The 15,975-nt window shown below is 55.2% G+C and overlaps 2 protein-coding genes across 4 annotated transcripts; one reads left to right on the forward strand and one right to left on the reverse strand.

The window, feature by feature from the left end:
• Nucleotides 1–1,516: 1,516 nt before the first annotated feature.
• BET1L (Bet1 golgi vesicular membrane trafficking protein like) lies at nucleotides 1,517–3,749 on the reverse strand. Its single transcript, XM_058027109.1, has 4 exons — nucleotides 3,646–3,749; nucleotides 2,896–2,987; nucleotides 2,158–2,214; nucleotides 1,517–1,769 (listed from the first exon to the last, which is right to left on the reverse strand). Exons 1-4 carry the CDS (start codon nucleotides 3,662–3,664, stop codon nucleotides 1,602–1,604), a joined length of 336 nt encoding a protein of 111 aa, XP_057883092.1. The 5' UTR covers nucleotides 3,665–3,749; the 3' UTR covers nucleotides 1,517–1,601.
• On the forward strand, nucleotides 3,735–15,643 carry RIC8A (RIC8 guanine nucleotide exchange factor A). Of its 3 annotated transcripts, none has more exons than XM_058027103.1 (11): nucleotides 3,735–3,832; nucleotides 5,203–5,376; nucleotides 7,574–7,621; nucleotides 9,659–10,273; nucleotides 10,610–10,704; nucleotides 11,468–11,618; nucleotides 12,222–12,317; nucleotides 12,460–12,604; nucleotides 12,926–13,070; nucleotides 13,754–13,873; nucleotides 14,607–15,643. In XM_058027103.1, exons 2-11 carry the CDS (start codon nucleotides 5,293–5,295, stop codon nucleotides 14,725–14,727), a joined length of 1,620 nt encoding a protein of 539 aa, XP_057883086.1. In that variant the 5' UTR covers nucleotides 3,735–3,832; nucleotides 5,203–5,292; the 3' UTR covers nucleotides 14,728–15,643. The 3 variants fall into 3 exon arrangements, with proteins under 3 accessions (XP_057883086.1, XP_057883087.1, XP_057883088.1); XM_058027104.1 differs by lacking the exon at nucleotides 3,735–3,832 and adding an exon at nucleotides 4,121–4,757; XM_058027105.1 differs by lacking the exon at nucleotides 3,735–3,832 and adding an exon at nucleotides 4,774–5,119.
• The last annotated feature ends 332 nt before the right edge of the window (nucleotides 15,644–15,975 follow it).

Below are 15,975 nucleotides of genomic sequence, written 5' to 3' on the forward strand. Positions count from 1 at the left end.
GACCCTCGAGGGGCGAGAGGCCGCTGGCGCCCCCAACCCGGGGCCATTTTCACCACTGTCCACCTGTCCACAGGCCTCCCCAGTGTCCCTGTGAGTCCCCGTGAGTCCCCTACCCCACCCGAGGGTCCCCCTCCAGCCCCGGGGTGGCTCCCGGTGACGCTGGAATTGGGCTGTGAGGCCACAGGTACTACCAGGTGACTGACATTGCACCTTGCACAAGGAACAAACATCTGGGCTAAAAGGTCTAAAATCAGCTTTATTTACAGCAGAAAAGGCAAAAGAAACCTCGCCAGAGTGAGGGCCGGGCTGCTCCAGGGTCCTTTCATCTGGAGTCACCTGCTCCAGGAACCACAGGCCATCGATTCTTCCCAAAGGAAGAGCCCAGAGCTGCCACGTTGCACCAGGAAAACAGGAAGAGCCAGAGGAAGTTCCTGGTGCCTCCTTGCTCCTTGCCTTTCCTGCACATTTTTTCTCAAACATGGGAAAGAGCACACCTAATCCAGGGTGTGTTTTGTGAGCAGTTTGGTACGTGGGACAACATTCCCTTCATAGCTGTGGACCCGAGTCAGCCCAAGGGAACAGGGAAAAAGCAAAGGAACACTCAGCCATCCATCCTTGAAGAGGGTTTGCTGGAGAGTCTAAATCAGAGGAGGAGGAATGGCTGAGCCCTTGCTGTTACAGGAAGAGAGAAGGAAATAAGCAAGGTAGGGGTTCCTTTTGTACCATGTAAATGCATAAACAAATCAGCATTTGATTTCCTCCCACTCCTGACAGCACTGAGAGGGGAATTCCACCTCACCTCAACCTCCGTTTTACTGGCACTACATCTCCACAAAGTGCTCTAAAACCAGGGTGGCACAGTAACCACAATTAACTGGACCTTCTGCCACCGGATTTCTTTACCCTGATTTAGCAACTAAATTTGCACATGTTTGGGAAGGTTCTGGAAGGTTCCACACAAGTGCAAATCCGTGTGGTTATGGACTGTGGCCCTCCCTTCCCACAGGGTCCAGCCCAGTTTGCCCACAAGGATGATGAAGAAAACCAAGCCAGGATTTAATGAAAGTTCTGCTCCCCTGCATCTCTTCCCTGCAACAATCTGGGAGTATCCAGGCCCAGATCCATTGCCAATTCCACCCAAAAGCAGCACAGCACAGGTTTCCTTTCAGCCCAGGGAAATGGAGAGTGGCCACATGGAATGTCAGTCACACACTGGTACTCCCAAATCCCATAAGTCAGCATCCTAAATCGTACAGCTCGCAGAGCTCAGCTGGGTTATGGATGGAGTATCCACAAGTCATTGGATTTGTTAGTTCCTGGTTTTCATTGAAGGAAGTGACGTGGAAGTGGCCCTTAGGAACAGCCCACAGAATGTGGACAAGGCAGGAGGTCATAGCCAGAGCCATGACCCCAAAATCCCATTAGACACGAAGATCCCTTTGGAGCCAAATTTGTTTTGGAAGAGCAGTCTGGGCCCAGCCAGAGCGGCGAGGGAGGAAAATCACTGGGAAGGTGGAGGTGTGGCTGTAGGCTCCTCTGGAAAACGTGTGGGCAGGTCTGTGGATGGTGGGGTCCAGCCTGTGCCACCTCCCAGGCTGGGCTCAGGTCCCTGCCCGGGACACCAGGTAGTAGAGGATGAAGAAGATGAGGACGAGGGCCACGGACACGGCCAGGAGCAGCCGGCGGTTGTCGCGGCCGGAGCGCGCCATGCCCGAGAAGCGCTTCACGCTGCCCGTCAGCAGCCCGGTCACGCTCAGGAAATCCGAGTCCTGGTGGGAAAGGACACCTTGGAGGCCTTGCAGAATCATGGAACTTCCCAAGTTTCCCAAGGGACCATCCCAAGTCCCGAGGGATTCACAGGGATGAGCCAGTCCAGCTCCAAGCCCTGCACGGGACACCCAACAATCCCAGTGCTGATTTAGGGCTTCTCCCTTAAGGGTTTTTGCTGTCCCACCTCTCATCCCAGTTCCCTGATTTACACAGAAGGAGTCACAAGGATGAGCCAGTCCAGCTCCAAGCCCTGCACGGGACACCCCAACAATCCCAGTGCTGATTTAGGGCTTCTCCCTTCAGGCTTTTTGCCATCCCACCTCTCATCCCAGTTCCCTGATTTGCACAGAAAGCCCCGTCTGTCTGTCCTGTCTCCCAGGTCCTTACCATGCCATCCAGGTAGCGGTTCTGTTCCTCAGCATCCTTGTCAATATCCAGAGCCAGCTGCAGGGCAAGGCAGGAAATGGGCATTAGTGAGCTTTTAATGTCCAGAGAACCTCTAAAATCTGAAATGTGAATTATTTAAACAAGCTGCTGCTTTCCCAGCTCCAACAGACATGCAGGGGCTTGTCTGGTGCAGGAACAAGGAAAATGGAATTTCCCTGCCAGGCAGGTGAAGTTTTCCAGTTCTGAAAATAAAGCCTGGCTGTCTAAATCTGCCAGCTAGAGAGGGGAGTTTAAACCCTGGGACACAATGGCAGGAATTCAACCTGCCCTTTTACACAGTGAGTCATTGTGTTCTTTCGTGGTTTGTACTAAACTTTTAATAATAATATAGAGCTCAAAGCTCTAAATCAAAGTGTTTGATGTTAATAGGAGCAAACCAGCTTTAAGAACAGCTACACAGAGACACAGGTATTTTCCAAAATTATTCTACCTGCCTTTTTTCATGAATATTTCCCTGAGGAGTGAGCTTAGCAACACCCCTGTGCTCAGGCTGGACAGGGCTTGGAGCAACCTGGTCTAGTGGAAGGTGCCCCTGCCCATGGGAAGGGGTGAGACTGGATGAGCCTTTAAGGTCCTTTCCAACCCAAACCTTTCCATGGTTTGGTGATCCCCTGCAGGACTCCCAGGTAATCAGAGCCTGTCCTTCAGCTCAACACCCGCTGTGACCTCGGCACTCACCGACTTCAGCCTGGTGACCTTGCTGGCCAGGCTGTCGGCCATCCGCTTGTTCTCCACGTCCAGCAGGTCCTCCATGGTGCTCGGACTCTGCCCTGGAGAGAGGAACAATGAGCCCACATCATCCCTGCCCTGCCACAGCACAGCTCTGTTCCTGTCACAGCCCCTCCTCGTGTGGTTTGCACTGTGGAACCCTCTGAAAATGTCACCAAAACACCACAGACTTCCCCCAAACACGCCAGGGCGAGAACCAGACTTGCACCCTGGATTGCCACCATGGCTCAGCAGCAGCTGTGGGGTTCCGTGGCCAGTGACACCCAGGGGTGAGATTTGGGTGAAACCCGGCAGATCCGGGGCCGTTTGCCCCTCGGCCGTGTTGGGGTCTCTCGGCATTGCCCCCCATGGTGGGGCAGGTGGGGTCCGGGGGGGGGATTAGAGGTTCTGGGGCAATTAGGGGCTGTGGGGGAAGCTGGGGGCTCAAAGGGGCACTTAGGGGTTCAAGGGGGGAAATTAAGGGTTTCGGGGGGCAATTAGGGGTTGGGGGGGCAGCCCAGGACCCCAAAAGGGGCCCAGGTAGGCAATTAGGGTTTATGGAGGGGTGGGGGGGTAATTCCTGGGCTATAGGGGAGAAATCGGGGCACTGCAAGAGGCGCCGTGGGGTTCAGTGGGATCGGGAGTTCCTCCTCCCTCTGACCCGCTCCAGCCCCTTCTGCCCCCCAGACCTGTCCCTGTCGCTGTCCCTTGTTCCCTCACCTCGGCCCCGCTCCGCCATGGCTGCCCCGGCCCGTCCCGCCCCGCCGGGCGGAGCCGCCACGAAATGTCCGCCCGCTCTTCCTCCTTCTCCTCCTCCTCCTTCCCCCCGGCACCGGGACCCTCGGGCCGCTCGCCCGGGCCGGGGCGGAAGGGCTGGGAGTGCCCCCCGAGGGATCCCGGGCCGCAGGTACGGCCAGCGCCCTGCCGGGCACAGGGGAGGGACGGGGGGCTGGGGGGGAAAACAACGGCTTGGAGACAAAAACCGGGGAGATTTGGGATGAAAATGGGGGTTTGGGGACAAGAATAAGGGGCTGGGGACGAAAACAAGTTTTAGGGAAATAATTAGGGGTGGAAAATAGAGGTTTGGGGGGGAAGTAGGGGCTTGGGATAAAAAGAAAGGTTTGTGGACAAAAATAGGGGCTTGAGACGAAAATAGATGTTTGGGGGGGAAGGTAGGGGTTTAGGGACATAAACAGGGTTATGGGAACTAAAAAGGGGTTGGGGATTTACCCAGATGATAGGGGAAGGAGGTGGCAATGTGAGGAAGCAGTAGGAGTACGGAAATGGGGATATGCCCAATGGTCCATTGGTTCATGTCATCCCCCCAAAAGCAGAGGTGGAACCCCTGCATCCCAGCCCCTGCACATGGGGATGCTGTGTCCCTGCCCCGGGCCAGCCCAGCCTCTGTCTCCACGGCTTTCTGCCTTCCAGAATGCAGGATCTGCCTCTTTTGGTCCCCCGAAAAGCCCCTCTGGGGCTGCGTGGGCAGGAGAGGACAGCCCGTGTGATTCCCAAGCCCTGGGGGCCCTGGGATCCCGGTTTGTTGAGCTTGGTGTGACCCGCTCAGCCCATCCTCCTGGCAACACGGAAGCCGAACACATGTCCGAGCCCAAATCTGCTGGCTGTCCCAGCACCGTGGGCTCCGTGAGCCGCTAACCCGGTGCTGTATCCAAAATAATCCCGCGGAGCTGCGCATCTGCTCTCTGGCAGTGTGGGCAGGCACAGCCTCTCCCGGGGGCTCCGGACGCGCCTTTTGGCCGCGCCTGCAGGGACCGGCCATCATCCAGCCTGCCACCAAACCCTCCCCGCTCTGCTTCCCACCACCTGCCAAGGTAGCTCCGCCTGCGGCCGGAGGATGCTCTCCCGCCCGGCTGCCTCGCCGCTCCATCCCTTGTCACTCCACGGGAGTGTTTCTGGCTTTATTTGTTATTTTCCCCCCCTGTGCGGCAGCAGAAATCAGGGCAGGCGGGGAGGAGGAGGAGGCAGGGAGCTATTTCAGGGAGCTGCTGTTATCTGCTCCACGTTAATCCCCAGCTGGTGGGGGGAAGGTTTTCCCTGAGTGCTTTCCTGGGAGGGCATATATTAAACATTGAAAAGCAAAGCGAGGAAGAAGAGGATTAGCAGGAGAGAGAGGAAGCTGGCTGCTGGCTTTGCTCGGGTTATCCATCTGCTCCACTTTTATGGATGCAGCAGTGTGAGCAATATCGCTTGGGGATTTTTTTGTGTTGCATTTTTTCCCTCCTTGCTCTCTCCACCCCTTTCTCTCTTCCCTCTCAGAGGTCTGTGTGCCGAGCTGTTTTTTCATCACCCTGGAAATCCCCTTGCTCCCCTTCCTCTGGGCTGTGCTGTAGCTGAGCTGTTGGGATAATGGAGCTCCAGGCTGTGGTATCCACGCTGGAAAACGGGGAGCAGGACACGGTTCTCAAGGTGCTCCAGGTCTACAACCAAGAGGTGAGTGAGCATCAGCACTTCCCTCAGCTCAGGGACTCCTAAAAAATTGTTATCCAGATCCCAAGAAAGCCTGGCCAGGAAATAGGAGTCAGGGTGAGGACTGAGTAAGAGGAGCTTTTTTGTTAAGGCAGTTTTGGAGGTGCTGAGAGAGTCCAGGGAGGAGCTGCAGGTGAAAGGATGTTGGGATTTGCAAGTCAAAAGATGGTTGGAGGTGACTGCTGGCTCTCATATCGGTGCAGCTCTGAAGGCAGTAAATGATGAATGTAGAATATCAAACCCCAATGATCTGGAAGCAGAGATGGGAGCATTTCTAGCCTTAAAGTAGGAAAAGATTATCTGTGGTGGTAAATCTCTGCTTGGAGAGAGGAGACTGAGGGGAGACCTCAGCTGTTTACAGCTTCCTCCTGAGGGGCAGCTCCAGTCTCTCTCTCTGACCAGTGACAGGACCCAAGGGAACAGCTGGAGAGGTTTAGGCTGGATATCAGGAAAAGTTTCTTTCCCCCAGAGGGTGGTCAGGCACTGAGCAGGCTCCCCAGGGAGTGGGCACAGCCCCAAGGCTGCCAGAGCTCCAGGAGGGTTTGGACAATGCTCTCAGGTATAGGGTGGGATTGTTGTGGTGTCTGCACAGGGCCAGGAGCTGGACTGCATGGATCCTGTGGGTTCCTTCCAGCTCAGGATATTCTATGGCTCTCTGAAATCCTGTTTGAAACAGACTCTGGTTGTCAGGGAAATTTCCTTCAGAGGTTTCCCCTGAGAGGGGCTGGCCCTGTGGATCACTCTGACTCACTCTGCACCAGGCTGGAGTAGGTGGAAGCCAGGAGGGAAAACCTGAGGCATATTTTGCAAGAGTGTGTGTGAGAGAGAGAGAGTGTGGAACTATTCCTGTCAGTCAGATTTGGAATGGGGAGATATTGGCCAAGGAGGAGCAGGTGTCTGTTAAGGACAGCACTGAGGATTAACAGCACCAGCATCCTTGGGGTACAAATAGTGTCTGTGTGCCCCCAAAACAAGATCTTTCCTGTTGGATTCCCCCAGCTGGGTCCTTCCTGGGGTATCAAGCCTAGGGAACTGCAAGCACAGGGTTTGCTGGCCCATCTGGAGGAAATGGAGCAGTCAAAGAGGATTATGAAACTGCAGATAAACCTGGCACGGCCTGGCATTGCTTGTGCTGCAAAGCTGATGGTTCTGTACGCTTTTCCTGAGGATTTGTTTTAATTCACTGTTGTGCACACAGTTTTTGCTTGCTGGGAATATACTACAGCTAAAGCAAAACCCCAGGTGTGGCCAAAATATCCCCAAATGAAAAGAGCCTGAAAAGAGGATGTGCTTGGGGGAAGAAGCAGCAGCCTGCTTGTGGAACAGCACTGAGCCATCAGGTCCTGGTAGTGTGGATGGATCAGCTCACACACAGCCTGGCTGGAGTACACCTGTCCTGCCCCCACACCTGGGGCTGCTCCAGGCACTGTGTCCATCTCTGCTTCCAGGCTGGACACAACCCTGGGCTCTTGGCACACACATAATCAGTGTTTTGTGGATTTAAGTGTTTTTGTTCTCCAAGCTGGCATCAAATGCTCTCTTGGTATGAACAAGGATTGCCTCAATGACTGGGAGGTGCTGCTTCTCCCCAGGCACCGGTGGTCTCCAGTTCCATGGGAGCAGGTTTGGTCAGGAGGGAGACTGGCAGTGAAGAACAAACAAAATCGCAAGAGAAACCCAAGGAATGGAGATCAGGAGTGTTTGTTAGCATAGGGACAGGATGGAGTCTGGACATCAAGTCCCTTGTGTTTAAAGAACAGCCTGCTAACCAGAAGGATCCATTCCCATGTACCAAGGAGACAGGACTTCTTTGGGGCAGGAAAAGGACCAATAAATATCAAGGGGAGGACGTGCAGGCACAGCTCAGTGGTATCACTGAGCAGGGGAATTACCGGCTCTTACAGGATATTGGGATTGGGATGAATACCCACTGTGCTGCTGCAGTATTTAAACTAAATCCATCTGTCAGCTGGCCTGTGGCATTGCACTGGTGCTGTGCATCCAGGGGTGATGCCCATGATGTGAGGGGGACTGTCAGGAGATGGTGTGTTTGCTGTTGCAGCATGTTTTGGACCTGCTGCTTTCCAGCTGAATGGCTCTACTCTGGTCCTGTGGAGTTTTAACCTATTCCTCTTTCTGATTGATTTTGTTTTTCCCACAGAAATCTCAGTGCTTCATCTTTGAGGATGAGGAGCGGGAAGAGAGGAAGGTAGGCACATGCTGCTTGCTTTCCTCCTCTGATCAGTGTGTAAATCTGCTGCTCTGTGCTCATGTCCAGCTGGGCTTGGCAAGCAGCTCCCACAGGAGAGGAACTGAGAGTTTTCCATTAACTTGGTTAGGGAATTGTGTGCTTGGAGTGTCTGGCTCTGGTTTTTTCCATCAGTAGTTGGTTGTTTTGGGTAAAGGTCAGCATCCTTCTGACACTAGCAATGGTTCCATGATCCATTTAGTCCCAGCCATGGATGTGATCTCTGATGCCTCTGGGCAGGGATCACAGCAGTGCTGGCTCTGGGGGAGGGTGAGGGGCTCCTCTGGGAGCCAGCAGTGGGATTTGCCAGGAGCTGTGTATTAGCAAATCCTTTGAGCTGGTGTAATCTGGCACTTGGAGGGAAGGGCACTCTGCCTGCTCATTCCTGCTCCTGCAGCATTTTGTGACAGGGCAGGCCTCAGCCTGCCTGTTCTGCCAGAAAAATTACTGTTTTCCCTGGGTTGTTTTCCAGCTGGCTCAGTTCTCTGGTCAGTTCACTGGTGGATGGTGCCAATGCCTGTGAGCACAGCAAGTGCAGGCCAGGTGACCTGGGTGGAGAGCAGGACCTCCTTTGGCTGTGCCAGGGCCAGCTGCTGCCACATGGAGAGTTCCAGGCACAGCCTGAAATGTGTGACTGGATCTGATGAGATCTGAGCTCTTTGCCTTGCACTGACCTGCTGGGTGAGCTGGGACAGTCACACAGTGGCTTCAGGCACAGTGTCCCACTTTTGGGGTGTCTGCCATGAAATATGAGATGAACATCACCACTACTTCCTGGTGCTTGGGTGTTTAGGTGGTTCAGCTTCAGGCACACACCCTGAGATCCCTTTCCCCTGAGCCAGCCTGAGGCTTTTGTTGCTGGGACCGTATCTGAAACTTTGTCTCCCTGTGAGGAAGGAGAAGAGGAACAGCTGTACTTCATCACTTCCCCAGGTTGTGAGTGTGGGGCACACCATGAGCCCCACATTAAGGACTGAAGTTCAGTTTTTCTTAATTTTTTCCCTTAGTATTTTCATTTCACCAGGGGAGAGTCAGGTGGGATATCAGGAGGAATTTCTTCATAGAAAGGGTGGTCAGGCTTTGGAAGAGGCTGCCCAGGGAGGTGGTGTAGCCATCATCCATCTGTGGAAGTATTCAGGGAATGACTTCCATGCTCTGGTCTGGTTGTGAAGGTGCTGATTGGTTACAGGTTGGACTTGATGGTCTTGGAGGTCTTTTCCAACCTGGATGATTGTGACTAATGATTCCAAGCTTAATGATTCTCTGATTATTTTGAAGTGTGACCAATGAGGTTACAAACTCCATTTTTTGAGTTCTTTCATTCTTGTAACACCACAGAAAGACCCATGCTCGGAGCTGTGTTGTGTTTGCAGTCTGGTGGGCTCCCCCAGCAGTGTGTGTGGGTTACTGGTGTGATGTGAAGCGCTGCCACATGTGGTTCAGCCTGAGCTGCCTCTGTCTGTTAGGCCTTACCTGTGTTCTTGTGCTGCTCCATGACTCACTGTTCCCCATGAGCTTTCCAGCTCCTGTGAATTGTGTTAGTGGGGCTCTGCCAGTCTGTACCCATGGAAGATCTGGGCCAGTAGGTCTCCAGACAGCACTGAAATGAAGGAGATGCTGCTTATTTGAGTCTCCTGGGGTCTCTTCACCTCTTTTCCCAAGGCATCAGGTGCTCTCCTCACATCCCTTGGGTCCCGTGTCCCTCCCTTGTGCAGTGGGCAGGTTGGCCCTGTCAGCCTGAACCATCCTCACCAAGGCAGAGCTACAACAGTGCCCTGTTTGTGCTCTCCTTTGCACCCAACACTCTCTGCAAGACATCTTTTCCTGGTTGTCCTTGCCCAAACTGGTCAGGATCAATGCCAGAGCCAGGCACTTCCTGAGTGCACAGCTGAGCAGGCCCAGGTGACACTGCTGTTGTCCAGGGCAGAGCATGCCAGGGCCATAGGGAGCCCTCGGAAGTGTCAGTATCCAAGGCATTGCTTGTTTCCAACTGCACAGAAAATGGCCCAGCTGCTGATCAAGTTCTTGGAGAGGGAACTGCAGCCATCCTGCCAGGTCACCTGCCTGGAGAGCATCCGCATCCTGTCTCGGGACAAGCACTGCCTCGACCCCTTCACCACCAAGGAGGGCCTGAAGACCCTCTCCAGGCACGCGGGCATCGATTACTCCGAGGAGCTCATCCGGGAGGTGCCGGACCTGGATGTAATCCTGGAATCCCTGAAATGCCTGTGCAACATCGTGTTCAGCAGCGCCATGGCGCAGGAGCTGACGGCCGAGGGGCGGCTGGTGGTGGGGCTGGCGCGGCGCATCAAGCTCTACAACGAGCGGAGTCTTCCTCACGACATCAAGTTCTTCGACCTGCGCCTGCTGTTCCTGCTGACGGCCCTCAGGGTGGACATCCGGCAGCAGCTGGCCCAGGAGCTCCGGGGAATCGGCCTCATGACAGACACCCTGGAGCTGACCCTTGGGGTCAAGTGGTTGGACCCCTACGAGGTGGCCACCGAGGAGGGACTGCTCCCACCTTTGCCTCGGCAGGAGACGGAGCGAGCTATGGAGATCCTCAAAGTGCTCTTCAACATCACCTTTGATTCCAGCAAGAGGGAGGTGGATGAGGTGAGCTCCTTGGGCCCATGGTATTCATGTGTCTCTGGGCTCTGGCTTTGCAGGTTTTCTCCTCCCTTGCAGTTTCTCATGTCCCAGACTGGTCCTTGTGCACCCTCAGGGTGGTGAGGGACTCCGGGTGTCCTTAGGGCACTGCCCCAGTGCAGTGTTATCCCTTACTTTACCTGTGCTTTTAGCATTCCCAAATGGAGAATTGAGAATCTGCTTTCCCTGGAACACCCTGCAGTCCATGATCAGGCTGCTGGAGGGGGGAATGGGCTGCAGGCTCTGGGGTGTGTGGGCTGCCCTTTGCTGACCGAGGTGTTCCTCTCTCCATGCTGGGGCCAGGAAGATGCTGCTTTGTACAGGCACTTGGGTGCCCTCCTGCGCCACTGCCTCATGATCTCTGCCGACGGCGAGGACCGCACCGAGGAGTTCCACAGGTCTGTGTTGGGAGGAGCTTCCCCAGCTCCCCCAGGCACATCCTGCCTCTCCCTGGGTGATTGGGAGGGACCCTGATGACCAGCAGCTTTTGGGTTTAGCCTGGGGATCCCTCATGCTACTGGAACTCAGAAACAGCCTTTCCTGCCCTGAGAATGCCACGTGGGAGTGCCATGGCCTCCTGACCCCTGAGATCTTGTTCCATGTTCTGTGTCAGGCTGTCCCAATGGTGACATCCACCTCAGTGGGCAACTGGCCAGAGAAGAAGCTGCTTTAAATGTCCATGAGATGGCCTTAATTAGTCTTAAGCTGTGCTGAGAAATTGGCTGTGTCATGTTGCCAAGCATTATTGGTGCAGGGGTTTCAGCTTGGAGCAGGTGACACCACCCTGTCCCCAAGAATACATAGCTGGAGGGATCCCAAGCAGTGCTGGTGTGGAACGTCAGCATTAGGAGTGACACAGGAGACTCCAGAGACAGACCTTGGACCACCCAGATTGGTCCTGCTTGGCTGTGTGTCAAAATCTGTGGGTTCTCAGATGTTACTTTGGACTCTCAGCATATAGTTAGCTACCCAAAAAGCATCTTAAGTTATCCTCTTTCAGTGGTGTGAGGAGCTTGAGATGCTCCAGGAAAACTTGGATCACAGTGTCCTCACGCTCCTGCAAGTTAATGATGGGCCTTCATTTCTGCAGAGCTGAAGAACTTCTGTGAGCAAAGCTCCATCACTGTGTGTGTTCACTTCTCTTCTCTTTCACACGTGCAGCCACACAGTCAACTTGCTGGGCAACCTGCCCCTGAAGTGTCTGGATGTGCTCCTGACTCCCAAAGTGCGGCCGGGCTCTCTGGAGTACATGGGCGTCAACATGGATGCGGTCAGCATCCTCCTGGACTTCCTGGAGCGCCGCCTGGACAGGGTGAGCGGTGGGGCTGCTTCTGCCCACGGGTCTGAGGCACCTTTCCCTCAGCCTGGAAGAGCCTGGTGGCAGCAGCAAGCTTGGTTTGAAGTTAGCCCTTTGTAGGAGGGACAGCTTTTGGCAGAGCTGTGCTTGGTGGGACTAAACCAACATCCCTGAACTGGGAAGGTGACTGCTATTGCTTTGGGGGCTGCAGGCAGTGAGATTGGTGGAACAGTGGATGATTAGCTGATAATTAATTGGTGACTGACAAATCAGCCCTGTTTCATTCAGCAGTGATCCTGTGGGCAGTTCTGGAAATCTGACTTCATGTTATTTTTAAGCTGACTACAGTTTTCAGCCTCTGGAGTTGTTCCAAAGGGCCTCCAGATTTTACCACTGCACTTCTCTGCCCTGGATGCCCTGCCCAAATATTTCTGTCAGTGCCTGTGCCACAGCAAGTGATGTGGGGAGGAAGGAGGCACTGAATACCTGTGGCAGATGTTGGGAAGCTCCTTGTCCATCCATCTCCCTGGCGGTCTGTGCTCGTGTTCTCCAGCATGAGCCAGACAAGCTGAGCTCAGCATGACTGACGTGCTGCTCCTTCTGGGGATGTTCCTGCAGGGCCACAAGCTGAAGGAGAGCTTGACCCCTGTGCTGAACCTGCTGACGGAGAGTGCCCGAGTCCACCGGCAGACCAGGAAGTTCCTGAAGGCCAGGGTATGCTGTGCTGAGCCCCGCGCTCAGAGGTGCTGCCCTGAGGGGAGGCCAGCAGAGCCCTGCTTGTGGCCACCCCCAGACACCTCTGCTGTGGGTGGCTTTGGTACCACAGTGACCTGTCACCCTCGCTGTGGCCGTGCAGGTGCTGCCGCCGCTGCGGGACGTGCGGAACCGGCCGGAGGTGGGAAACTCCCTGCGGAACAAGCTGGTGAGGCTCATGACACACATCGACACCGACGTCAAGCACTGCGCCGCCGAGTTCCTCTTCGTGCTCTGCAAGGAGAGCGGTGAGTCCTGGGGCTTCCACAGGGAGACCCTGAGATGGAGACCCTCTGCAGGGCTGGTGCCTTCCCTTAGGACAGCCCTGCTGAGTGGGGAGAAGGGGGGAGCTCCAGCAGCTCTGTGGGAAGGAGGTGGTGTCCCTCAGGCCAGCGGTGAGGGACCGGCTGTGCTGGAGGACACCCCTGCACACAGCCTGGCCCATGTTCAGCTCCCACACATGGGCCTTGCTCCCTGCCAGCACCTCCATGGCCTGGAGACATGGCAAAACTGTGCTGGTGGGGCTGGTGGGAGCACAGAAGGATGGTCTCTGTCCCTTGTCCTGGCAGTGTCCCGGTTTGTGAAGTACACGGGCTACGGGAACGCCGCGGGGCTGCTGGCGGCGCGGGGCCTCATGGCCGGCGGCCGGGAAGAGGGCGAGTACTCGGAGGATGAAGACACGGACACGGAGGAGTACAAAGAGGCAAAGCCCAAGTAAAGAGATCCCCTCTTCCTCTAGGGCTCCACTTCTCCCACACCTTCCTCCTGCTTTATCCCTCTTCATGCACCTGCTGCCATCACCCTGTTCTGCTCATCCCCGTGTAGCATGGGTGGAAACGCCCGTTTTTCCTACCCCTCTCCAGAGCTCAGTGTTGCTACACCCTGCTGGTTCTTGGTTCCTCTTTTTCCCTTCCCTCTCTTTTTCCCTTCTCTTTCTCCTTTTCCTCTGCAGTGGGTGGTATCTTGAGGGTGGGGGATCCAGGCCTGTGCCCACCTATGCATCCCCCACACATCTGTTCAGTGTCCCTGCAGGTTAGGTTTGTTGGGATTTTCTCCATCCCTGCAGATTGGGTTTGTTGGGATTTTCTCCATTAGCTTTTGTCTCCTGCCTTGAGGAGAGGGAGTAAATGTCACCTGCCCTCATGTCCCTCATTTCCAGTGGCACTGTGGCATTGGCAGGAGGGGATGGTAGAGGAAAGGGAGGTGTTTTTAAGGATGTAGATTAGAATCCCCAGTAGCACTGTGATGGCACTTGGGGCTCAGGGCACGAGCAGCGGTGACAGCCAGTCCTGCTGTGCCATTCCTCTGCTCCATGAGGCTTAGAAGGATTCTAAACAGCCCTTTGTCACCTGCTGTCCCCTCCTGAGCCCTGGCCTCACTGCTCTCTCTCTGTGCAGCATCAACCCTGTGACAGGACGTGTGGAGGAGAAGCTGCCCAACCCCATGGAAGGGATGACGGAGGAGCAGAAGGAGCATGAAGCCATGAAATTGGTCAACATGTTTGACAAGTTGTCCAGGTACTGGGACATGTGTGTGTCAGGGGGTACATCTGTGACAAACCTTCCTTTGGCTGTGTTCCCAAGGCCTGGAGGGATCTAGGAGCAGGAGTGGCAGGGGATATGTGGGGAAATTCTTCCCTCAGTGTGGCTCCATGGCATGCAAGGGAAGCACTGCCAGCTCCTCCAGCTTTGGCATGATGGGACACTGCAGAATTCCTCGCTGTGTCTGTGGTGTTCCCAAGCACCTGGTGCTCTCTAGGTTTGTCCAGGTGCTTGGGAAGGACAGCAGCCTCTGTCCTGGCAATACAGCTCAGGAGGAAGCAGCCTTCTGGGGACAGACAGCAGGGACAGATGGCAGCCAGTGCCATCAGCCTCTTTCCCTGTTGGAGTGCTTTTTCCAGTTATCTCTGACCCACAGGAGCCCAGCTGAGTTCAGACTTTCAAGAGTAAAGGAGGGAAGTCCATCCTGTGTTGGAGGGAAAGGAACATGGACACCAGTGTTAGTTTTCCTCTGGGAATCCTGAACCACACAGAACTCTAGAAAGGAGCCTGTTCCAGAGAATAGGATTGTGCTTCCAGGCCATGCTGGAATTTTTAGGGCTGGCACCATCCCCATTTCTCAGAGGGGATCTTTAGTTATGCTAAGTGTGTTCCAGGCCATTTCCACAAGCCCCACCTTGCTGCTTTATTCCTGCTTTGTTCCCATGCTGTGCTGCAGCTCTGCCTTACCTGTTCCCTCTCCTGGCTGCAGGGAGAAGGTGATCCAGCCCATGGGCATCACTCCGAGCGGCAACCTGGCGCCCATGGAGAACGCCATCCGCAACATCGCCGACGAGCGCTCGTCCTCCGACTCGGACCTGGGGCTGGACTGAGGCAGCTCCAGCCGCTCTCCCTCGGAACTGGTGCTGCACCCAGGGGCTGGCACTGCGCCAGGACTCTCCCCGTGGGATGTGGGTCCAGCCTGGGCCCCTCACAGCCCACCACATGGAACACCTGCCTCCTTCCCAGCTCCATAGCCACCTCTCCTTCCAGAGGTCTCTGTGACCTGGCTCCACCTCGGTCTCTCCTGTCAACAGCCTTGAGAATTTCACACTCCAAATTGCTTCCAGGACTCTCCAGTAGGATTTCTGGGCTTTAAATACATGCTGTTTGGGAAGAAGGGTCAGGGGGAGGCTCTTCCTGCCACTTCATCAGGGTTCAGCGATCCATGGAGCCTCCTGTGGCTGTGTGTGTGCCCAGCCCCAGAGTGGGAACTGCTCCCCAGGAATGCCATGGGAAGGGGGGCTGCCAGAGAGGGGTGTGGACCTCCAGTGCGAGTGGGACCTGCAGGGCATGGTGCAGGTGGCTGTATCCCTGTCTGTGCACACCCAGAATGTGTGGGTGAGCAGAGCAGAGCTGGTGTGGTCTTGGAAGCTTCCAGCATTGCGCTGGCCGCAGGAGAGAGCGCGTGGGCAGCTGCTGGGAATGCTCCAATGTCCCTTCCCTGGCACTGGGCACTGTCCCTGTCACCACCCAGCTGGGTTTGGGCATTTGCCTCTCCCCACCTTCTGCTTTCCAGACAAAAGGCCAATACCTGTGCTCTGTCCTTGGCTCATCCTGCTGTGCCCAGGTCACTGTGTCCCCCAGGGGCTGCTGTTGGGCCTGGTGTAGATTTCTCTTTATTTTTATTCCTGTTTTCTTTGGAGAGAAAATCTTCTCATTTGTCTCATGTATCCAAGTTCCCAAACCTCCCATCACGAGTAGGAATGCACAAGTGATGCTAGAATAAAGCCAACCTGACACGTGGGAGTGTGGCAGTGATTCCTCCCAGCAAGGAAATTCCTGTGGCCAAGCATCCCGTGTTCTGCCCATGTGTCCTTAGGAGCTGGGGGTGTTCCTGAGCGTGGTCTAGGAGGTGAAGAGCTGGAGGGATGCTTTGCTTGGTTTTCCAGTTTTCACTGCTGAGGAAACTGGACTTTGTTGAGGAAACCCTCGAGTGCTGTGTCCAGCTCTGGGCCCCTCATGGCAAGGAGGATATTGAGGGGCTGAAGTATGTCCAAGGGAGGGAATGGAGCTGGGGAAGGGTCTGGAGCACAAGGAGCTGAGGGGGCTCAGTCTGGAGAAAAGGATACTCAGGGGGG

The sequence above is a fragment of the Melospiza georgiana genome, chromosome 6 (genome assembly GCF_028018845.1).
Source record: "Melospiza georgiana isolate bMelGeo1 chromosome 6, bMelGeo1.pri, whole genome shotgun sequence".
In the NCBI taxonomy this organism is placed as follows: domain Eukaryota; kingdom Metazoa; phylum Chordata; class Aves; order Passeriformes; family Passerellidae; genus Melospiza; species Melospiza georgiana.

Bases quoted from the DNA above. Each gene is read 5' to 3' on its own strand.
- BET1L (XM_058027109.1), bottom strand. The intron at 2,215-2,895 runs GTGAGTGCCGAG...CTTGCCCTGCAG, and splicing joins AGGTCACCAGGCTGAAGTCG to CTGGCTCTGGATATTGACAA. The intron at 1,770-2,157 runs GTAAGGACCTGG...CTTTCCCACCAG, and splicing joins ACCGCTACCTGGATGGCATG to GACTCGGATTTCCTGAGCGT.
- RIC8A (XM_058027103.1), top strand. From the start codon at position 5,293: ATGGAGCTCCAGGCTGTGGTATCCACGCTGGAAAACGGGGAGCAGGAC. The intron at 11,619-12,221 runs GTGAGCGGTGGG...ATGTTCCTGCAG, and splicing joins TGGAGCGCCGCCTGGACAGG to GGCCACAAGCTGAAGGAGAG. The intron at 13,071-13,753 runs GTAAAGAGATCC...CTCTCTGTGCAG, and splicing joins TACAAAGAGGCAAAGCCCAA to CATCAACCCTGTGACAGGAC.